Source organism: Rhinolophus sinicus, linkage group LG03 (assembly GCF_036562045.2).
Source record: "Rhinolophus sinicus isolate RSC01 linkage group LG03, ASM3656204v1, whole genome shotgun sequence".
Lineage (NCBI taxonomy): Eukaryota > Metazoa > Chordata > Mammalia > Chiroptera > Rhinolophidae > Rhinolophus > Rhinolophus sinicus.
In genome coordinates this window covers 50909124-50934749 of record NC_133753.1, presented here as the reverse complement: position 1 = coordinate 50934749, position 25626 = coordinate 50909124, and the positions used below count along the sequence as shown (strand labels likewise).

At 36.2% G+C, this 25626-nt stretch overlaps 1 protein-coding gene across 21 annotated transcripts in view; it reads right to left on the bottom strand.

Annotated features, from left to right (window-relative positions):
- LOC109447661 (disintegrin and metalloproteinase domain-containing protein 10) overlaps positions 1 to 25626 on the bottom strand; it is a 240849-nt gene that overhangs the window by 91775 nt on the left and 123448 nt on the right. Inside the window, exon 1 of one of the 21 annotated variants that reach the window (XM_019732235.2) lies at positions 18325 to 18629. The exons of 19 other annotated variants lie outside the window; for them this stretch is intronic. In XM_019732235.2, coding sequence (XP_019587794.2) covers positions 18325 to 18379 — 55 coding nt within the window. In that variant the 5' untranslated portion in view covers positions 18380 to 18629. Of the gene's footprint in view, positions 1 to 18002; positions 18302 to 18324; positions 18630 to 25626 lie in introns of those variants that run through there. One more of the 21 variants, XM_074327678.1, reaches the window with a different exon arrangement.

The following is a 25626-nucleotide window of genomic DNA, read 5'->3' as shown; positions in this document are numbered from 1 at the left end:
TGAGCAAGTAGCAACTAGACCATGTCAAGAACTTCTTAGCTGTAGTAAAAGTCCATCTCAACATTTAAACTAAAAAGCTAAAAAAAAAATCTAGGAGCCTACTACTCACCACGTGTCTGAATAACAAATTCATTCATTATATATTACGCTTGAGACTGGAAATTTGTATTTGTGGATGTTTCAGTCCTTATGCAATTAAATATTTTTCTGTGTACATCATTTTGTTTTCTTGACACACAACCTTGCTATTCAAACTGTGTTTCAGGGACTAGCTGCATGGGCATATCCCGGGGAATTGTTAGCAATGCAGAATCATGGGCTCCCCCCAGATCTACTGATCCCCAAAGTGACTCAGACTCTACCCAGCTCTACCTGATTCCTAGTGATATGTATGCACACTCAAGTGTGAGAAATTCTGCAATTTTTCTGCATACAGAAAATTTCCTGATTTCTACCTGCAGCTATTTCCTTCTTTTTCTACATGCTGGCTTTACTCTTAAGCATTTAACAGTATATTAATAGGGTCAATTTACCACAGATGCTACCATTTAAGCAACGAACACCTTAACTGATGTCACAGGTAATGTACTGATTAGAAAAAGTTCCCAAATAATATATAACAGGTAAGCAAACTATAACCCAAAGACCAATTTCAGCTGGCCACCTGTTTTTACAACATAGCTACATGCTCATTCATTTACATATTTTCTATCACTGTTTTCATACTACAACAGAATTGAATAGGCAGAGCACTGCAAAAACAGGTACCAAATCTGTAGGAAGTCACTTAAGCATTTAGTTTCGTTAGTGTTGACTGGATAGAACCCATCCTTTTTTTCCTCTACAACAGGAATTCTAACCTGAGATCCATGTGCTGCGATAGGGGATTTATGAGCCCCTTGATTTTGCATGCAAAATCCTAAGAATAATATTCTTTTTGGGGGGGGTGTTGGCAGTTTGTTGATTCTGCTTTTCATATTTAAATCTTTTATTCATCTATAATTCTATCTTTTTTTTTTTTTAACTTACACTAACTAGGACTGAGTAACAGTGAGCGAGGGCATTTTTTTACTTTGTTCCTCACTTTAATATCTTCAGTTTTTCATATTATATATTCATAATGTTGTGCTAAGGTTGTTTGTTTCCATTCCTATTTTAGAAATCTAATATTTTAAATTTCACATGAAAATCTGGCTAAAAGTCATTTGTTAAAAGAAAAAAGCTTCATATCTTTAAATGGAAACATTAAAAATCCAAAATTACATATGCCTATTTTATTTTAAAAATGCATTCCAGTATTTCAAAACGTACATTGATAGCTTGCTACATATAAAAACTATCCTGACTCAATAAACTTTTTAAGTGTTTAATTGTTTATAAATTAGATGTAATGATAACTAAACTTTACTGAGTACATTCTATTTGCCAGGCCCAGTATTCCACATTTTTTCATTTAACCCACCCAACAGCCCTATAAAGTAATAACTATTAGCCCATTTTAAAGAAAATTGAGGTTTGAGAGGTATGTAACAAATTCAAGGTCACACAGCAAATGGGAGGCAGTACCAAGAAGATAATTTTGGTTTCAGTGACTTTGTGATTTTCTACAATAATTCTATTAACTCTCATCATAAGCAAGGTAAGTCACTATGTAACATTTCTGGTGTGACTACAGAAAACTGAAAACATTATCAAAATACAACACATGGCAGTGACCTTTCAAAACTAACATTTACCTCTAAGATGTGGAAAAACATGTAATGAAATACCAAAGAATGTATTTTTTATAGGACACACACACACACACACACACACACACACACACACCTTTGCTTTCCACAGCCAGCGACTGAAATTGGCAGTTTACTCTACAGGAACCCCATGCCAGTCTCCAACCCCTGCACGACTTAGCTCAGTCAGACGCCACAAAATTGCCTGTTCTCACATGCAGTGGCTGGACCTACTCAACTGAGATGTTCTTATACTCTAGCAACAAGTCAAAGGCTCAAAAAATAGGGACAGAATGTAGCTCTATCATTAAATCTCACTGATAGTTAAATATTCACCCATCTCCTCAACTCTATCTGAACAGAGCTTGACCTCTGACCCACTCACTTTTGTATTTGATCTCCCCTTGATACAGATCTTCCTAATTCCCTACATCCAACCTACTTGTCTACTCTAATTCCTAGTCAACTACTCTGTTCCTGATGCTATCACTTACTTGTTAGACTCTCACAGATTCCATCAATCTAAATATATATATATATATATATATATATATATTCCTAGTACTAACAATATCATTGCTTCTATAATATCAAGCTTGAAAGAGGTAAAGTAACACCAGGCACAAATAAGAATCCAAGATTTAATGTTTCCTGCAAATCAACATGCAAGTCCCACAAAGGAATTTTGACCCAGAACCTGTAGGTTGTTCCATCAACACTAAAGCATGCTCCATTGTGATCTATTCAATCCCCACACTTCCCATACAATATTCACTTACTTGAAGTAATATTCTATTTCTTGAAAATAATACTGGGACCTTTGCCACTTTTAACTTCCTCAAGACTATCCAGGTTTCCCCAGAAACCACCAGAATATACCATAATTATCCCAAAAAATATGTGTAAAACACCAACACTGCCATGCCTCTCCAATGCCACTTCTGTATCAGAAACACAACCTTAAAACAACTAGGAAAATATCTGTCATAACTGTCTGAAAGATGCACACTATTGGCAAAACTTCAGCAAGCAAACAAGTCTGCTCAGTTCAGAATCCAGGTCTCCAGTGATGCTTCTGATTAGAGGAGCCTATAGTTCAGAAGACTAGTTTACATGCTGGTGTCCTAGTTACAACTGAAAGGCTGGGAATCGGAATTAGGAAGATGGAATTCATAAGGATGAAAACGTGTCAAACACAGCACGGTTCAAAAGGCTCTGGACAGTAAAAAACCATGGTAAATAACTGGCCTCTTAGCTTCCATTCTTGCCCCCTACAGTCTATTTTTCACACAGCAGCCAGAGTAATGTTCAAGTAAAGTCATCTTTTCACTACTCTACAAAATCTTCCAAAGGTTTCCCACCTGCCCTAATTCCTAACCATGGCTTACAAGGCTGACTGTGATCCTTCCCAGGGGCTGCATCCCCCCATTCCACTCTGTATCTGTCTCACCTTATCTTCTACCACTCTCCCCAAAGCAGGATTAGCTGCCACACACTTCATTCAGAGATCCTGTCTTCGGAAGCCTTCTCTGATGACCTCATCTAAAAGTATACTGTCCCAGTCATTCTCATTCTAATATCCTGCTTTATGGACATATATCCCTCTACCACCAGAGTGTAAGTTACATGAGAACAAGGACTTTGTTTTGTTCAATAATGTACCCTCAGTACTTAGAACAGAGTCAGACAGAAAATAGGTGCTCAATAAATGTTTGCTGTAAGAATCAATGAATCCTCTCAATATTTCATGGAAATTTCCATTTTCATTTGTATTTAAAAGAAAGCAGCCTATGAAACTAATGTACAATAATATTGAATGTCAACTATAATTTAAAAAAGCAACAGGGACGTGTAGTGCAGTATGAAGAATATAGTTAATAATGTTCTAATAACTGTGTACAGTGTCGGCTAGGTAGACTTGTTGGGGTTATCACTTTGTTGGAGTCATATAAATGCCTGATCACTCTGTTGTTCTGTACGCCTGAAACTAATAAAAAAAAAAGAAAGCAGCCTATACCTTGCTGATAAGATAGGCACAAATCAATCATCAGAAAATAAGTCATTCTACAATACTCATCCAGAAGGTATCAGAATTTCTAACAGGCCAAGCATTTGCAAAATGCAACTGGTTAAAAATAAAATTATTATAGATCTATTCACCAGATATGTTTTTAAAAATCGTCTACTGGTGCTATGAGTGCATTTCAGATATTTGTCTTTGCAATTACTCATGCAGCTTTCATAACCATATTGCATGACTTTCTTCTGTACAGTCATCTCTCATATTCCTGTTGTAACTAAGTTTTTCAATAACCACAGAAGTATATGGTCATATTATCTTATTTCACGATGCAACAGTTTAGCAGGCATCACATTTATTTACAAGTAGAACTAAACATCATGGGTTAGAATCCCACCTTTGTCACTTACTAGTTGAGTTATCTTGGACAATTTACTTACCTCTCTGTGCCTCGGTTTCCCCATCTGTAAAATAGGTGAAATAGCAATACCTGTACCCAACAGTGTTGTTATATGGATTAAATAAATTAATATACATAAAGGGTTTAGAATAGTGTACAGTACAAACAAGTAAGAATTTAGTAAATTATGGCCAAATTAATTAATGAATACATTATCTCATTTAACCCTCATAACAACCATAGAGGGCAAGTATAATCTTAAGATGAGGCAAAGAGAGGTTAAAGTGACCCACCAAGACTAAAAAACTTCCTTCTAGCGCTAACATTCTGTGATTCTAAATTTACCCCAAAATGAAAACAGGTTTTCAAAAGTTTCATCTAAATAACATAGTAAAGTTTTCAAGTTTTATTGGGCATAATCAGAAAACCATGAACATCCTCTATATTTTCCCCTTAAGTCTAATTTTTGCAGTGAATGACAACTGCTAAGTGTTTTAAAAACTAACAACAAAAAGGAAAACACAGTAGTTGATAAAAAGCAACTTAGTTTTTATAAAGAAAATTCTAACTCATTTAACCTACCTAATTTTTTTAATTAAAAGGGCATATTAAAAATATTCAGTACACTAACAAAAATGGTGGTTTCATTCCATTTTAAAGCCAATAACAATAAAAAGATTTAGAAGCTTTAGAGGTTTGTTTTTTTCCCCCCGACATACTCTTAGAAACTTCTAATTCTTACGTAATTATAAAAAGTAAAATTATTTAGTTTGGTAATCATTCATCTATTCACTCAACACAGATAATGGGCACTCATATACATGCCAGGCATTGCTGTAGGTGCTGGGAATAAGCAGCAGACAAAACAAAGTTACTGACCTCATGAAGCTTTATTAAAAAGGAAGACAGACAATAAAATAAACAAGTAAATAACTTCAGATGGCTGTAAGAGAGATATTACAAGGTAAGCGGATAAAGTATGCAAAGGAAAGAGTTAGTACTTTTATATAAGGTAATTGGAAGACCTCACTAACATTTGAGCAAAGACTTGAGAGAGCAAAGCACAATGTCAATATACTTAATGATACTGATCTGCACTTATAAAACAGTCACAATGGTAAATTTTACATTATGTGTATTTCACCAGTTTAAAAAAAAAATTTTTTTAGTTTAAAAAAAAAAGAAAGAGGGTAGACAATAGAGCCATCTTGGGGGAAAGTGTTACACGTAAAAGGATCAGCAAGTGCAAAAAGTCCCTGAGATAGAAGCAAGCTTGGCATTTTTTAAAGAGCTTTTTAAAGTGGCTGGAGCAGAAACAAACAAGGCGGAAGAACTGTAAAGGCAGAGGCAGATAAGTGTACATGTATATTGAGCAGGGTCATAAAAGCCACTATAAGGACTCTGGCTTTTCCTTAAAATAGTAGGTCACTGAATGGGGTGGTTTTTTTAAATTTATTTATCTTGTTATCATGTGTTTTATGGAGGTACAATTCACATAAACTTACCATTTTAACCATTTTAAAGTATAAATTTGCCAGTAGATGTTTTGACCAAAGTAGCCTTTGAACAGAATCATACTGACTGCTAAGAACAGAGAGAACAGTTAGCAGGTTTTACAGTAATTACAGTGAAATGGATGTTGGCTTGTATCAATCAGGGTAGTAGCAGTGGAGCTAGTAAGAAACAGTCAAACTCTGCATATACTTTGATGAAGCAGCTGACAGGATTTGCTGATGGGACTCCATGCAGGGTGTAAGACAAAGGCAGGAATCAAGAATAACTCCAAGTTCTTGGCCTCAATGACTGAAGAACTGCGCTCCCATTTACTGAGACAGGAGAGACTACCAAACAAAAGACGGGGTAAGGAAATCAGGGGTTTGTTTTTGGACATGTTAAGTTTAAGCAAGTTTGAGATGTCCAATAGACATCTATCTGGAGATGTAGTTGGGATGCAGGAGTCTGGAATTCAAGGGAGAGGTCTAAAGACACAAATATGGGGGTCATCAGCATATTAGGGGTTATTTTAAAGCAACGAATAAGTACAGGCACAGAAACTTATTTTTCCAAAGGTCTATTGCCATTTAAATTAACATATGATTGGTGTTCCATAATATAGACTATGTTCTTCCTCTAATTTAAATTCTTTATGTATTAGGTTGGTGCAAAAGTAACTGTGGTTTAAAGGATTAAAAATAATTGCAAAAACCGCAATTACTTTTGCACCAACCCAATACATGAAGTAGATTTGTACAAAAGTAAATACAGCCTACAAATCTAAAAGTAAAAAACAAAACAACAATGGAAAAAAATAACACAGAAAACCTGGAGTTCTGTTGCTGTCCCTGAATAGAGCTGGCGCTTCTTTTAGCATTCTGATACATTACCCATGCAAGGCAAAATGAACAACATGGAAAGAAAGTAACAGGAAGGACTCAAGGGAGGCAATCTGTAACTCCTGTTATTCCTTCTGATAAAGAACAGAATACTCACTGAATGATGTTCTTATATAAAGTCTTAACAATGGAGAAACAGAACTGTTACCTGACAATGATGAAAATAAAATATATTTAACCTAGAGTACAGTAAGATGTTAGCAATCTGACATCAGTGGAAAAATGATAGCTTCCACTGTGGAAAATTTCTAGATAATTGAAGTTTACGTGCCAAATATTTTTCCTTATGAACCATTATTGATTTTTTTCCTCTACCTTAACATCTTCGTGAGCCAGGCTCATCCTTCTTAATATCTTTACCCTAAGAGGTCATAGTGATGTGATAACCTCAACGCTATTATGTTATTGTGCCATTGTTCCTAAATAAAATAGCAGTATAAATTATTCTACTAATATCTCCTCCTGTCTCTATTGTTACTTTTTATATGTATACATAATACATCATAACAACAGCATTTATTTTCTGGTCCTTAGCTGTAGTTGCCAGAAATCAGGCCTTCACAAACCATATAATAAATTTACATGGTACTGAGTACTTACAAGCTTCATAGGATATTTGAACATTCCCACACTTAAAGAGAAAATAATCTTCTTGGTTTATGTAAGACAATGTCCTTAATCTTATGAAATGCCCACCAAAGTATTTAGGGGTACAACTTACTTTCAAATTTCAGGGGGGAAAAAGGAACATATATGAGAGGGAGAAACCAAACATGGCAAAAGATAGCCATTAATAAATTTAGGTGAAAGGTATACAAATATTAATTGGGTTATATATATTAATACTTCCAACCTTACAAAAGTTTTTAAGATAAAAAGTTAGGAAAAAAGTAAATACAGTATATCAAGCGCCTACGTATAAAATTGTAGAATAACTGAATTGGACCTATAAGATGGAGAAAACAGATAGTTTTCAAAATTGTATAAGAAAAACTGGCCAAAAAAAGGTAAAGCAATACCAAAAAAATCACCTATATGCAAAAGTAGAAAATGGCCAGCAGGTGTAAGTAGTAGTAAAAATGTTAACTTAGTCTCCTTGCCACTAGAGAGTTCAGGTCTCTCTTTCCCTTTTTACAATCTGAGAACAGTATAGTCTCATCTGCAGGAGGTTGGTTCCCGTGAATACCAAAATCCACAGATGTTCCAAGTTTCTTACATAAAATGGCACAGTATTTGCATAGGCTACAGCAGGATATGCCTACATAATCACTTCATTTGTGTGGATACAGCACAGTGCTTGGCACATGGCAAATTAAAGTTTTGATTTTGGAACTTTCTGAGATTTTCTTTTTTCTGAATATTTCGAATCTGTGGTTGGTTGAACTCACAATGTGAAACCCACAGATCCAGAGGACCAACTTGATTTTCTATAACTTTTTTCAAAGTCACCAGGATACTAGTATTTACTAATGGTAATCTGCCTTAAAAGAAAATTATTTTTCCTGATTACAAAAGTGATTACTGTAGAAACATATACGTTACATCTCACTATCTAGAGACTTAGTATCTAGCACCAAGCTTTTTAAAAAAATGAATACATATATAAATGTATGGCAAAATTGAAATGATACTGTGTATAAATATTCTATAAGGTGCTTCTACCCACCCCTTAATTGTAAACATTTTCTAATGTCAAAAAATAAATAAATAAAATACCTTATAAAGAAGTTTACTGACCAAAAGCAAATGGCTCAAATACTTTTAAGTACAAAGAGCCTAATTATGCTCTGATGGTAAAATGATCCAATCTTTGTACAAAAGCAGAATCTAACCTTGCTGTACAATACTTTTTAAAGCATGAGATATGTTTCTAAGTGGCAGTACAGTATTTAAAAGCATGAATTCTGGAGCTGATTATATTTAAATCCTGTCTTCCCCAATTAATAGCTATAGAACTTGTCTGACTTTGAATAAGTTACCCTCCCTGAACCTGCTCCCTCATTTATAAAATGAGAATAACAGATCTTATCTTAGAGAGAGGTTGTGAAGACTGAGTTGATACACCAAATGCCCTAAAAACAGTGCCTGGCATATAGTAAGTATCCCGTAACTACCCATTATGATTATTTTCCATATTCCATGGGTAGGTACTTCCCAGAACACTTGCAAACAAAAACTTCCTACCTAACTCCTGAATCCAAACCCTACAATCTTCCGTTCCAATATAAATTAAATATAATAGGACAAAAAACACAGAACAAAAACTTTATTAACATCGGAGAGAAAAACAGAGTATAAGTATAGCTTACTACTGAAGATGAGTGAATGTCATCATCTTTGCGTGGGATAGCAATGTTATATAACAAATAAGCTTAATTTTTTCCAATCTATATAAACAAATGTTGGTTCTACAATCTTAAGAATGGGATAAAAAAAATCTGTATAAATGTTGGCCATTACAGATCTTCCTATTTACAGAAAAACTCAACACAATAACAAGAAGACGTGTAAGTTAATGCTGGCACATTTCCATTCCTCAGAAAAATTACTTGTAATCAAGTTGTTTCAACAGACTTCTCACTTGTTTAATTTAGAATTAGGTACCAACAGCGTTTTCCCCCAACATAAAAATGTATTTCCTTCTTAAGGAACTTAATCATCAACTGTATCTTAGGCATCACACTGTGTTGATCAAATGATCAACTTGTATTTGATATGCATTCACTATGATCTTGAAACACTAACTACCATTAACAAAAGTGTTCTCTTGTATGACAAATGTCCTATATTTCATGCGATATACTTAAGTGCGTTTGAAAAGTTACTACACTCTTGGAAAAGTTACTTCCACGTGTAACTTCAAACTTAAGCCACCATATCCATCTCTTCACTAAAAACTAGTCAAACCATTTTCTACAAGCAAATACCTACCAAACAACTACAAGTGAAAGTTCAAGATAAGAGGGTGTGTCTACAATTATAAATATATTTCAACACACCCACTTTTTGAGACAAGTTAGTCTCTAAGAATTAAAAATAAAACTAGCTGGCTCAGAAGTGAAAGTAAGCAGTTCTTTTTAAAATTATAAACGAAAGAAAACACAAAGAGTACAAAACATCAGTGATTAAAAATCTACTGAATGGGCAGCGGGGCAGCTCAGTTGGTTAGAGAGCGATGCTCTTAACAACAAGGTTGCTGGTTCGATCCCCACATGGGCCACTGTGAGCTGCGCCCTCCACAACTAGATTGAAACAACTACTTGACTTGGAGCTGATGGGTCCTGGAAAAACACACTTAAAATAAATAGAAATTTTTTTAAAAATCTCCTTCTCATTAAAAAAAAAAAACCCAAAAAACCTATTGAATGCATTATTAAATTTCCACCACTAATTATGAAATACAACTTAAAAATCCAAAAATGGAAACGTGTACATAATTTAGCTTTCTATGCTGATGTGAAATGCCTTTATACCATTTCAAAAAAGCACAGACAGTAACGGACTATGACTTTCAACCTACTTAAATCACACACACGCACACACACGCACACACACACACAAAATAGCTCTAGCCACACACCCTATGCACCCCAGACTCTGTATTTCATCCTAAACCTACTCTTACTACCTCACCCTTCTCCATATCATACCCCAAACCATCTGCCTCTGCCTCCTTCCAGAAAATCTAGATGTGCAAAAAAAACCAATTCTGCCAAAGGTGTTAACGATGATAATAAAGTTTGTGTGTGTGTAGGGGGGTGGAGTTACGAAAAAGACACGGAAATTTTTGAGGACTTTTGAGTTGAAATTTTGAAGAAAACAAATTGTGAAAAGTTTAAACTGAGTACAACTAATGCTGAAGATAGATTTGCAGAGTAAGTTGCTGACTGAGTCCCTCAAAATCTCTCTCCCCACAGAAGCTGAAATCCTACTAATCCATGGCTCTTTTGGGTTAACAAGCAACTGGTTTGGTTTGATTTTTAAATAATCCTTATGGGCTATCAGTCATTCAATTACTATTATAAATTAACAGGATCAGATTTTCTTCCCTACCACAAACTAACCAATCAAAAGAATGGGAAACGCCAGAAGATAAATAATAAAGTAAATGTTTCAGAACTGCAGCGCTTAGAGCACTGGGAGAGGAAGGCTTGAACAGGATAGGAATATGGGAAACGTATGAAACTCAAGTAATCAATTCAGACAGCAAACTATCAGAAATAACAAAAAAAGGTAAGAAGATTCAAATTTCCTCTAGAACAGGGTTTCTCAATCTCAGCACTACTGACATTTTGGCCAAATAATGTTTTATTATGGGGGAGGGAGGGGCTGTCCTGGTCATTGGAAGATGTTTACAGCATCTCTGGCCTCTACCTACTCGATGCCAGTAGCAGCCCTCCAGCTGTGACAACCAAAACTACCTCTAGACTACTTAGGAATATTTCAGTCTCTGCTTTGTGTATACATTTCAACTACACGTTAATTTTTGTAAAGAATACAAAAGTGCATAAATACTATAATGTAAACTTACAATAAGACATTTTAAAAGACTGAAAGATTAACATTAAAAAGTGCTAAAATTGTGTTGGAAAAGGAATTACGGATTTTCTTAAATTCTATTTTCTAACGTTTGGTAATGATATTCTAGTACTTCAACTTCGAAAAATACATTTTATCCATCTATATTTTGTAAATAGATTCCAAACGAAAGTAGGCCTGGAAACACCGTAATTTTAATAATATTTACACAGAACTTTACAGTCTGTTTAGCATTTTTTTCAAACATAACCCATTTAATTCTTAGGAAAATAGATAGCAAATTAACATCTCACTCAACACAGAAGTGTAGGATTCTATCTGTATTCTTTTGAAAATGAAATCCAAAGTTCAAATATGTATGTGTATATCCCTTGCCATCAGCAATGGAAGCAAAGATCAACGGAAAGAAATTATGCTCCACAAATCATGTATGTACATTTGTCTCAAGACCAGATTCTTTTCCCCGATTTGTCTCTGAAATAGGAAGTTCACAATTCACATATAAAAGCATAAGGCATATTCTTAAACTGAAGAGTGCAATTCCAACTTAAGGAAAGTAAGTGAAGTAAAAACATACTTGTTAAAATATCTTTAAATCTAACTTCTCCCCTCCACCCAATTCACCAAACTTCTATCTCCCAACTATCTGGAGCAGTGTTCCCCAAATGACTAGCCACCAATTATTAAAGAACTGTACAAAGTCTTAACCAACCCCAACAAAAGTATTAGCTTGCAATTAGGATAAAATACAAGACTGGCACACATCCTAACCTATAACCATCTACCTAGATTCAAAATCTTTGGTATTTTGAACTTCAAAGACTTAGGTCCTCAAAGTTCTATAAACCACACTCGCCAATACAACAGCCTCTAAGATTTAAATTCAAAAACAGAGTGAGCCCTCAATACACTTTGTTAATTTCATATTAAACATCTGCCAAGTTTTACCAGCTTTTCTTCCATGTGATTTCTTGTTCTAGCCTTTATTTCTATAATCGTAACCTTAATCCAGGACTTGAATCACCCAATTCATTGAGCAGCTAATTTACTCCTTATTGTATCATATCCCAACTCCTGAACATAGACTCCAACCAACATCCCAAAATACTCCACTGCACAGTTATTATGATCGAGAATATGAATCATTAGAGTCCTGGTAATGATGGCCCAGTTAGCATTTCTCCTTATTTCCTGCCATGGACTCTCCATTCCAGACAAGTAAGCCTACAAACAACTTACTAGACTATATGCCACGCCCTTCTATGTCAAAAAGCTTTCCTCAACTGGTTGATGTCCCTCCAGCTTAATACACCCTCATTTCAACTGCTATTACAATACATAAATGGAACTACATTTTTATATCCTGGCATTTCTGTCCACATCGACGAACTCAGTGATTTTCACTTTCCTTCTTTCTCAAGACTGTGGCTTCGTGACTCCTAGTAGCTGCAGGATATACAATAAGCTCTGGTGACTAAATAACATGTTGTAGCTATACACATTCTCACACCATTTAGTTGGAATTGTAGTAGCTTCAAGTGAGTTCACCCACTATCAAAGGAAGTCTACACTCCTGAGAACTGTTCTCAGTGCTGCTGTCCTCCAACCTCGCTAAGACAGGACTGTCGCCATTAGTACTGAGGCAAAGCCTTCACACTGCTGGACAACAATGCTACTACCCGCATAGGAACCTAACTGGTAGGATTATTATTAATACTTTTTCCACTTATCCTTAACATTGCTTCCTTTTCCTGGTATAAAATAACAGCTAAACTAGTCAGAATTACCACTGCTGGATTTTTATTCAGAAAAAGCAGACTTTTTAGAGTTGCTTGGAAGAATCACTCACAATCATTAAATAAATCAATTACTGCTTAAAAAATCAAAAACAAAATACCTGGGGCTCTTTACTCAAGCATGTAACATAGAGTTACCCATGTGCAAACAGACCAAATGCAAAACAATTCCTACAATTTGGAGTGTAAGCCCTGTGACTTGTCGCTAACATTTGAAACTACTGGGTGTTTCTGTGTCCACAGCCTTTCATATCTACAATTTATCTTCTCCAATTAGTGGCCACATAGGCCTGTCATTGAAACTTCATGTTAGCAGCAGCTATGGCCAATGACTCCCCTTTCCCTGCACGCAAACCTTCCCCCCCCCCACAAACTCCATTTTTGCACTCCACATAGACTATATTTTAAGCTAGACCACCCCAAAAATATACCTTCAACTTTGGCAAAACTTTTCTAGCAATTAGAAAGTGATACGATTCAAAGGCTGACAAGAAATTTAACTTTATACAAATCACAAAGTCACCAAAACTGTAACACTCAAAAGCTACATGCTGCAAAATAACAATAAAACACAGTATCTGGAGCCTCTGTCATCTACCTTTGACCTACTCTTTCCTTTAAATACAGAGAATACTTTTTCTTAACTTACAAATTACATTTCTGTAAAGAATATTACAATTGCATATTTTAGGGCATGTTAATATCAATAATGGAGTGCAGGAGCTTGAAGCCAGAGTACTTATGATTCAGATCAGGAAATGATCTACCTGTAACCAAATAAGTATGCATTTTATTTGCTTTGCCTTCCTGGTTATTCATCAGTTTCTTCTCTCCACTCTACCTTGTCTCACACTTTAACTACCAAAAGAGTGCATCTTCCAATTGCTCAGAAAGTAAAAACAGGGCAACCTCAACACTAAACTCTACAAAGCCAAAAAATATACATTAAAAAATAAAAGCTTATCTAAAGCTCATGTATTTCACTTTACATACAAGTATGTTATGTATGATTATTTACTTTCCCCATAGAAAATATATCAGAAACTACTAATTAAAAAGTGATATCCTCAAGGTTTCCAAGCAAGCCAGGCAACAGTTGGATACACTACTAAAATCAGCTACAAGAATAAAAAAAACCAAAAAAAGAAAAAAGAATAAAAAAACCACGATCACCTAGAATAAATTTAGAATGCCCATTTCAAGGATTTCTGGAAAAATAAAAAATAGAAAATACAGTAGAGCCCAGAATAACAGTTTTTCTTATAGTAAACCTCAATCATTTAAGAAAAGAATAAAGTCAGCCCATTTTAAGACAGTAAATGTGCACATCTTAGAAAAACTTCCATCAAAAAACAGCCAAAATTTCAAGTCTGGTCCCAAACTTGTTATACAGGAATCTTCTCATATCTGAATCTGTCATCTCCCAACAATGCTAGAAAAATGTAGCTTATTGTTGGATTTATTGTTTCATTTCAATTTTCTTTATTTCAAATTGGTTTGTATTTATAACCAATTCTTAAAAGAAAAAAAAAAGCTTACATTAGTTTTTGTTTATATGACCCACAATCAATTTTCTAAGAGTCTCATCCCAGTAGCAAAAGAAATGGTTTCTTATCTGCTCAATGAGATAGAGATTTGGAAAAACTATAACCACCATTCTTTTTAAGACCTTCAAATTGTTACTATTATGAAAACAAAGATTTTTAAAAATATCTAATAACCTAATGCTAGATATAAATTATTGTGTATGCCATAGTTTTTACTAACACATGTTTAAGACTATGGAAAAAATCAAGAATTACAAAAAAATATGTATTAAAAAGTTGGATAAGAGGTCACAGTAAAAAAAAAAACATTTTTATAAGTTTGGAGTCATCTATGCAAGATGAAGCTGAGGCAGAAATACAAATAATATACCTACAGGACTCAGGAAGATAACAAAAATGAGTGAAGCAGGCCAAGGGTATTACAGGTAAAAATGATGGAAACCGCATTGACTGGTAAGTGCACAGGCCATCTGAAGAGAGCAGCTACTGCTCTACCACTCTGCTCCAGACAATGGGAAGGCAGCCCAGTAGCGCCTGGATTTTCAAGTCTTCCCCAAAAAATCCAGAAACCCATGAGTTTCATTGAGAAATTTCCCAATTTTTCACTGTTGACCACTAGTTGAAACTCAAAGACATTACGAATCAAACAAAACATATCTCTAAGGTGGTTCAGTCCAGAGGCCACTTTTGAGCTAATGTGTGAAAACTGCTTTCAAAAAGGTAGATGAGGGGTAATGAGTAAAAAGCTCAAGCTTTGAGCTCAAACTGGCTTGGGTTTGAATGGATTATGCTAGAAAAATTAGTTCTTCAACTGTAAAATATCACCACTCTCTCACAGATGTTGAAAAGTAAAACTAACACAATACCAGATACACAACAGACATGAAAGAAATGTTCCTTACTCTCCCTACCTGATCATACAAGTCCTTAGGAAAATTTAAGATATCAGATACGAAACACTCTTGAAGATCATAAGCAAGCTATAGAAAGGATATCAGAAAACAGGTGCCTGCCATGTCCTACCCCGGCAACTCAGAGAGGTCCTGCACACATACAAAGGAGATACTGTTAACCTAGGGGATGCTTGAAATGCGCCTTCTTCAAGTGATACAGCTCCCCGGCTACCAATTTCAAGTTAAAAAGATGAAGAGTCCGACCGAGCTCCTTAATGATAAAGATGAAAAGTTTACTAACTTCATAGATCGTTTCTTACTGATGGAAGTGAAAGAAATAGTTTATCCTTAAGCTTTGATATTTTTAACACTTTGGGCCAAATTTCCAAAGAACTTATTTCTATAGACTGCACGGTACAAAGTAAAGCGTTTACACCAGATTTTTTAAATACAAAAAACATGTCATACTCTAAAGTTAATTTTATGTATGATTTCATCAAACCAAAACATTATGAGATTGAATTTACTGCTACAGCTAAATACCTTTGACCTCCCAAACATACCAATTAATTTTTTAAAAAAGAAAGAAAAAACATCAACATATGTGTGTTAAAAATATTCATACACCCATAAAAATTCTTTGGGCTGTACTTAATAAGAATAGCTCCAATAAATTCTAATGTGGTTACAAATAATTTTTAAAAGCATTTATATATATATATATTTGAGCATATGTCTATATAGGCACTTACTGAAGTCTAGAAATTTTATGGTATCTTCCTACAAATACAGCATGGGCTGGGAAATGTGCTAGAAATGTACATACAGCATTAGGAAAGTTTAAGTTTTATGACTCTAAACACTTTAATGATCTTTTCCAGCTTCCCAACCATCATATCAACAGCAAGAAAAAAATTAATACAAAACAGTGATTGACAAATCGGAAAGGGGTAAGCAACTAAAAGGGTTTATTGAGTACCTGAAAATGATTTTTACTTTAAAGTTAAATCTGTATTTCCACTAACCTACACATATTCATTCTCTCACATGCTAAAACAAATATTCAATTTGAATATATTCTATGTATCACTTAAATTTCTTACAAACTTGACCATAAAAAGCTTAGATTAATAAATAACAATAGTATATATTACCTTAAAATTACAAATATTTCCATGTACACAAAACCTACTATCTTGATGCTAATTTTAAAATCAAAGTTTTCAGCCTTTTTGAAAAAGTTCTGCTTAAAACAAATATCCAAAAGTAGCCTTTTAACCACTGCTTAATGCAAAACAATACTTTATAAATGAATCCAGAGTGATTTTAGACAAGGGTCTTAACTCACAAAGATTATGCGGTTACTTTATTTAACCATCAAACATTCTTGTTTTCAAATGTTTCATTCTTTAAAAACAAAGGACATTTTATACACTACATTTTATATACTATACATAAAAGGACATTTTATATACTAAATTGCCTCATATGCTTACTTTTTACTACCTCATAGAAATCAGTGTCTAACTCCTGACTATAATAAAGTGAAAACAGACAGAAAAGAGATTTGTTGGAAGCCACATTTAGAATGTAAATACAAATGTTAATTGAAATGACCCTTATAAAGGGTCTCTAGCACATGATACTATAATTAAACATCTACTAGAAGCTCTTAATCTAAAATAGATATCTAACAACTGAACACTACAAACAAACTACAACAAACGTATCAACCTCGGACTACACAGAATACAGGACAAAAACATGCTTTGCTCTGCAGTCATAAGTCAAAGTGACAAACAAAAGAACAGAAACAATACACTACATGAAATATTTGGATATTTTCTAATTTATCAAATGAGGTTATAGTCATCCAAAGTATTCCAGAAATTGTTTCAATCCAATGTTTTTAAAAATACTTTGAGGTGTTTAAGTATACTACTTTGGGCAAGTCAAAAAGTTTACCTAAAATAAAGCACTTTACACAACAAAATAATGCAGCGAGTCCTAAAATAGAAATAAAACTCGTCTTCAAAACCTGAGTAATCAAGAAATGATATGTTTTTAGTAAATTTAACTACAATTTGGAGGGTCGGGGTTTGCCACTGTTTTGACACCACTAACTGCACTTACATGCTTACTCCACCTGAGAGTTTAAGAAAACTCTTCAAGTTGGGTCACCCGGGGACTGTCTCTCTAAGAGACCCAATCCAGTCTCAAGATCAAAGAACATCCCGAAACAGCTTACCTTTCTTCCCACCAAACCCTTTCCCCTGGGCAACAGAATGTTTTCACTGAACATAAACACACCCTCTTGCGACCTCTCTCCAAACACAGGGGCAGAGGCAGGACACTTTGGAGAGCGGAAACCACTCGGTTCAGAGGAGCGGGACACCACTGCCACTCCTCCACCGGCGGCCCCTCTGCAAAACCCCGTCGGTCTAGTTCCCCACCCCCGGTAAAAAACAATTCACCACTCCGGCCGCACACATCACAACTTCCCACGAGCCTGCTCTGCGGTTCTCCTCCGCGGAGCAGACTCCAGAATCCGCCACCCGGCAGGGACTGAGAGCGGAAGGATGAGGAGGGTGAGCGAGGAACGAGGGCGGCGAAGACCGCCAGGACCGCGGCGGCTGCCCGCCCCGGCGAGCAGGCTGGAGGGATGGAGCAACCACGGCTCTTGCCTGGCGACCCGGATCTCCTGACTTTGCTTCTCTGGAAGACGACCCAAGCCTCCCCTGCTGCCGGGGAGTAGGGGGCGGGGAAGGCCTCGCCGGAGGCTCGGAGCCTCCTCGGCATGCCACGGAAGGGAACGCGGTCGGGGTACGAGGGACAATAGGGAGTGGGAAGCGCTGCGCGCCCGAGTGGCGCCGCCGGCCGGCCGGGCTGACTGATGCGCCCGCCGCGCCGCGCGACTGGGCTCCGCTCGGCCCCGTCGCCAATGCCGCTGCCGCCGCACGGTCCGCGAGGGTCACGGCGCCTCCAGCGCTTCGGGTCGTGCCTCACCTCCCAGCCCCGCCGCCCAGGAGAGGAGCAGAATTAACACTCTCAGCAACACCATCTTCCGCTGCCGCCGCCTCCTCACGGGTTAACAGCAGCACATCGATCCGGAGGGAGAAGCTGAAGGGGCTTGGTCCGTAGCCTCCACGGGAAGCCGGGACCTCCCCCGGCAGGAGAAACGACGAAGCACCTCCCTCTCGCTCCACTTCAGGGGCCAGCAACGCTCCCAGCTCCTCCAAAACAGGGACCTCCCTCCCCCTCGTTCGTTTCCTTCCTTCCCCGCTTTCCTTCCCTCGCTCCTTCCCTCTTCTCTACCTCCCTTCCCCAAGCCCGGGACCTCCGCCTCCTTCCTCACCACGTGACGTGCGGGCGCCCAACTGGCACGCGGAGCCGCACCCCTTCCTCCCACCCCTCCTCCTCCCCCAGGCGCCTCAGGGGCGCGCGCATGCGCACGGAATACGGTTCCCGGGCTGCTAGGCCCGCCGCCGCTTCCTGTCCGCCGGCGGGAGCTGGGATTGGGCTTGGGAGGCGGGGTTTCCTCTAGCTCCGCCCCCCGACGGGACCGTGCTCCGCTAGTTCTCACAGCTGCTGAGAGTCGTATGGTGGGCTGAAATGCGAGAGTGAAGGATGTTAAGGGTCCACTTTCCACTTCTTAGCGAGGAACGGAGGTTTTTGTTTCTTTTTCTGCTTCCGGTGTTGCATGACAGCCAACAAGTAAAAGCAAAGTACTAGCAAGCAGTAATTATATCAGCGACAAACAGTGATCAGAATCTAAATGTAAGTATCTTCAAGCAGCAGAAAGAAAAGACACAGGCATATTTTTCTGAGCTCTTTACAAATCTGTGTCACATACCAGACCACACTTCTAAAAGCGTGCAACCTAAACCATAGGGTCCTATATCTCCATCCCCAAAAATGTGCTGCTCTACCCCGTCCCATCGTTGAAGATCACTCTCAAATCTACTTCACCCCAACTTCTTTGAAGCATAGATTTGGTTTCTTGTAACTTACTTTGTTCTTTAAATGCATATTTCATGGACTAGATTTAAGTGTAAGGCCTGAAACCATAAAACTCCTTTATAAAAGTGGGAGAGAAGCTCCGGCAATGATTTTTTGGGTATGACACCAAAAGCATAAGCAACAAAAGCGAAAATAAGTAGAACTACTTCAAACTAAAAAGCTTCTGCACAGCAAAAGAAACACGAAAACGAAACGGGGACCTTCGGAATGAGAAAAAATATTTCCAAATAAGATATCTGACAAAGGGTTAATATCCAAAATATGTAAGGAACTCTTACAGCTCCATAGCAAAAAAACCAAACAATCCAATTTAAAAATGGGCTGAGGAACTGAATAGACATTTTTCTGAAGACATTGAATGCCCAACAGGTACATGAAAAGATGCTCAACACCAGCAACCATCAGGGAAATGCAAATCAAAAATACAATGAGATATTACCTCACTGTTAGAATGGCTACCATCAAAAAGACAAGAGATAGTAGAAAGTGTTGCCAAGAATGTGGAGAAAAGGGAATGGATGTGCACTGTTGATGGGAATGTAAATTGGTACAGCCATACAGAAAACATTACAGAGGTTCCTCAAAAAATTAAAAATAGAACTACCATATGATTCAGCACTCCACTTCTGGGTATACAGTATACCCAAAGGAAATTAAATCAGAACCTCAAAGAGATAGCTGCATTCCCATGTTCACTGCAGCATTATTCACAGTAGACATGATATGGAAACAACCTAGGTGTCCCTCGATTGATGAATCGATGAAGATGTGAGACACACACACATACATACATACTGGGATATTATTCAGCCATAAAAAAGAAAGAAATCCTGCCATTTGTGACATCATGGATGAACCTTGAGTGCATTATTTATTCTAAGTGAAACAAGTCAGACAGAGAAAGACAAATACCATCTGATCTCACTTAAATATAGAATCCAAAAGAGGCAAACTCATAGAAACAGAGAGTAGAAAGTTGGTTACCAGGGGTTGAGAAATGGGGAAAATGGGGAGATGGTGGTGAAAAAGTATAAACTTCCAGTTATAAGATGAAAAACTTCTGGGGATATAATGTACAGTATGGAGACCATAGTTTATAATATTGTATCATATACTTCAAAGTTACTAAGAGAGTAGATCTTAAATGTTCTCACAACAAAACAAATGGTAATTACGTGAGATGATGGAAGTGTTAACTAACCCTACTGTGGTCATCATTTTGCAATAAATAAGTGTTTCAAATCAATATATTGTACATTCAACCTTATAAGATGTTATTTATATCTCAATAAAGCTGGAAAATTAAAAATAAATAAAAGTACACAATTCAATAGCATTTAGTAAATTCGCAATGTTATGCAACCATCACCACTATCCAGATCCAAAACATATTCATATGGAAATTAAGAAAAAAAAACTTGCATTTCATGAACTAGAACTTTTTGATGGCATTAATTAGTCTTAATCTGTTAAGCATTCTGCTTGAAGAGGCTGAATTTGGGAATATAAGTATTAATATTATTATTATTGATACTAACAATACATTGGAAATTCTACACTTCTTTTCACTCTGCATATTTCAACTTATTACCATTAACATAAGAGTATGTTTCTTTAATTCTCATTTGAGAAATGAATTATTATAGTTATAGTTTTGCTTTAACATTAGTAAGCTCAAATATACAGAAGTTCTAAAGCCATCATTAACAACATCCGTTTATAATGAGATGTATGGAACTATTAAAGGATGGCAGAATCTTATGAATGTTTTTTTTTTCCTTTCTTAAAAGATCCAATTTAGGAAACGGTTACATGCAAGCACTGATGCTGCATATCACCTGTGCTTGTCACTACTCTCTTTTGATGATGCTGTCAACAAATGATGTTTTGATCTTCTAACTATTAGACCACCTTGTAGCATGCTTAGGATTGCACAATATTTTTTATCATTAATTCGAGTGGTTAGAGTCAAATGGCACTTTCTCTTAAAATTCAACTGGAAAAAAACCAAAATCACATTTTGCATTACCAAGGTGATCACTGAAAATTATGTTTAAGACTGTATTTCTTTTTATTTTAAAACATGAATACATTATATTCCAGCATTGTAATGAATGGTATTCCAATGTTACAAATGTGGACCACTATTCTGTTTGAAGTTTTAACTTATTACATTTTTAGTGTTTTGCAATTGTATGGTAAACCGATGAAATGTGGAAGTATAAAGTCTGCATTTACACCATGATAGACTGCCTGGGTTCGACTCCCAGTTGTACCATTTACAAGCTGTGTGGCTTTTGGCCAAGTTATTTCACCTTTCTAAACTCAATATTTCTTTTGCAAAATGAGAATGATAAAACATTTGCCTCATGGGACTGTTTCGATTATTAAATTTAAATTAGTTAACATTTATTAGCTGATTATAACAATGCCTGATAGATAATAATTGCTAAAAATAAGTGGTTGTTAAGCAAAAATGTATAAATATCATGGTCCTTCCATGAACACTCAAACATCCATCCAAAAGCCGGAATTAATAGCATTATTTCCTTTGCAACAATACACAGCTTTGATACTACTAGTATAATGAAATTTATCCTCAAGTTTAATAATGAGAAATTCAGCTAGTAAGCATATGGTCATATACAGTATACTATATAAATAACACTACAGACAAATGCTTATTGAACAACCTGAAGCCAATCTGGTAAATGTTTCAACAATTACATTTTAAATTTACAACTCCTAATAAACTAACCACTTGCTGGATGTCTTAGCATCATGCCAACTCAATATGTTTAACTTCTTAACTCTGATAATGGCACCACCACTCTCCCAGTAACCTGCGATGGAGAATAGAATCATCTTAGACTCTCCTTGTCTACTCATCACCAGTCACCAAGTATTGATTCTTCCTTAAACTTGTCTTTCTTGTGCCTTTAACCCTCCCCTTCCCACTACTGTCACCAATTCACAAAATTATTCTGTTCTTTAAACTGCTGCAGGACTTCTAATTCATCTCATTCCATTCTCTCTCACTTCTGGTCCTGCTTTCAAACCTCCCATCAATAAATCCACTGCAATTGGCTCCATCCCATCATTCCCAAGAAGTTACTCTTTCTGGGGCCATCAATGATCTGTTATTCATCAATGCCACTGTACACCTTGACTCCTGATCTAGCTAGAACTCTCTCCTCAAAATTCTCTTCTTCAAGGTTATCCAAGACTTGCTCTCTCCTGATTTTCCTACTTACTTTTAAGTGTGCCTTCTTCTGTATCTCTTCCCTATGTCTTTTTCTTCTCTTTATCTTTTAAATATCAGTCAGTGTTCTGCAGGACTTTATCCTTGGCTTTCTTATCTTCTCATTCTTCACTTGCATGATTATTTTTTTACTACCCCCAAGAGTCTATGACTAAGCTGTAAACTCCATGTAAACAAAGCTGGATCTGTCTTGTTCTGAATTCTACCCCACTGCCTACCACACAGTCAGCACTTTTCCTGGACCTGTGCCCCAAGTCCCAGACCTGTATCCTAGTTGCACCACTAACCACCTGTGTGACCTTGAGTACATTAAGGCACCTGTGCCACAGTTTCCTAATCTTTACAATGGGGAAAATAGTAATAATACTTTACAATGGGGAAAATAGTAATACCTACCTCAGAGGGTCGACGTGAGAGTTAAATAAATTAATGGATGCAAAAGCACTTAGAATATTGTATAGCACATAGTAAGCATTATAAAAGTTTAGGTGTTATCATTACATATCTAACATATACTAGCTAACTCCTCCCTGAAGTTACATAACCACACCAAATTCAACATACCCAATACTGAAAAACACCCTATATCACCTACTCAAACTGTTTTTTCATCCTAAATTCCCTATTTTGGTTAGTGGCAACACCATCCATGCAATTACCTAAACTCCTTTCCTATCTCAGTACTGCCACAGTCCAAGTTCTGGTTTCCTTGTCTCACAATACCCAATACCTGACATTTGTCACTGCTGCTGTCAGAGTGATCTTTAAATAAATAAATATGTATAAAACATATACATATATTTATATATTTATAAATATATTACAAAATTTCTTTATATTTATAAATAAATCTTTTATAAATATTCATAAATATATTTATAAAAGATTTATTTATATAAATATTGTAATATATTTATAAATATATATTTAAAGATCATATATATTAAAAGATGTTATATACATATGTTTATATATATATATATATATATATATATATATACTTATATATACCCTTAAATCCCCAGGATTAAATATAAGGCTCTCATGATCTAGTCATTACCTTGTTTAACAGATCCATCTTTCATTACTCTGTTTTCTTACTTTATCTTCTAAAAGTAATAAGGACAAAAATCAGAATAACAGTACTATCCTGTTTCCCTGAAAATAAGACCTAGCTGGACAATCAGCTCTAATGCGTCTTTTGGAGCAAAAATTAATATAAGACCTGGTCTTATATTATATTATACTATATAAGACTTGGTCTCATATTATTATAAAATAAGACCGGGTTTTGCTTCAAAAGACGCATTAGAGCTGATTGTCCGGCTAGGTCTTTTTTCTGGGGAAACACGGTAGCTGGGAGTTAGTAAGGAAATGGAAGCTTAAAGAACTTAGATAAGTTGTCCAAAGTCACAAAATGGGTGTGTGGCAGAGCCAACACCCAAAGTTAAGTCTGTCATGCTGCTGTTCAACTTCAGTCGTATTCTCAAACACATGTCACTTCCTTCTTTGACACCTTTGCACATTTTATTCCTTCCATGAGGAATGTCCTTCCATTCATCCTATATATTCTACAAAACTAGGCTCTAAGTTTTCCTTCAATAGTTCATTTTGAGACACTTTTTCGTTAGGATTTTGCTTTTTGTGTGAAAAAGGGATCAGAGAAGTAAAGCACTTAGAAAATCAATTTTGGGGGATAAGAGAACAGTGAAAAATGGTATTTATAACATAAAGCATTTAGAAGTCAAATAAAAAATGCCAATTTTTCTTTTCTGCCTACGTATGTTTTAAAAAAAAAAAGACAACAGGCCTAAAATGGAGTCACTTATGTTAAAGCTCCCTGTCAACAAACTGAAACCTAACTTACGGTTTCAGCTCTCCCAGAAATGGAATCTTAAAGCAGTCATTAGGAATTGCCTATCAGCACTAGTTAGGTAACCTGCCTGACAGACCTTGCCATCGCCTAAAGGAAAGTAAACTTGCAATAACCAACTCGCTCTTTTGCCCAGTATAACCTTGTTCCCTCTCCCATCTGCCTATAAAAGTCTTTCATTTTGTACAGCTTCTTTTTACCCATTGGATTGGATGCTGCCTGATTTGAATCAATGCTTACTCAAACACTTGAAAATTTTAGTATGCCTCAGTTTATCTCTTAATAAATATTACCAAGACTTTAAAACTCTGGTCACAACCTGGTAGCTCATAAACCAAATTACACTCACAGACATGTTTGATTTGACTGGTAGTCAAATTTTTTTTTCTTATTTAAAATTTTCAACAATTAGGAGTTTTTGTGTTAAAACTTAAATTCCAGATATTCTGTGAAAACTGAAAAGTTAAGCAGACTTAAGTTCTTGCAAAATATCAATTGGCTGAAATTGAGTAGAGGCTGCCTTCCTTGGATGGAGCTAATCTAATGTCACCCCACTCTGCATTATCCCTGTAGGTATTTGAGCTTGTGACCCCTGTTTTAAGAACTAGACCAAGTTCAAATAGTCCTGGACTATTTTCCTAGGCCCCTGGAGCCCCACTACTCTCAATCACATTTTAAAAATTCCAAAAAATTCTTGTTATTTAGATCCCTCATCTGCAATTAGTCATGTGTTACTTTATGGAAACTTTCATTTTATTATCCTGATATTACAGAGGGCAGAGATAGAGAGACTTTAAAGCAGAGGGCAACCAAAAACACCTTACAGTGGTCATTTACACAACAAATACTTGTTCTGCTCCCAATTTGGGGACTTACAGATTGCCAAGACAATATTCCTGACATAATGCCAGGCACCATGATACCGTGTTTCCCCGAAAATAAGACCTAGCCAGACCATCAGCTCTAATGCATCTTTTGGAGCAAAAATTAATATAAGACCTGGTCTTATTTTAATATTAAACGATTTAATTAAAATATTTAATAATAAAAATTAATGTAAGACTGGGTATAGTATGATATAATATAATATAATACCGGGTCTTATATTATTTTTGGCTCCAAAAGACGCAGTAGAGCTGATGGTCCATCTAGA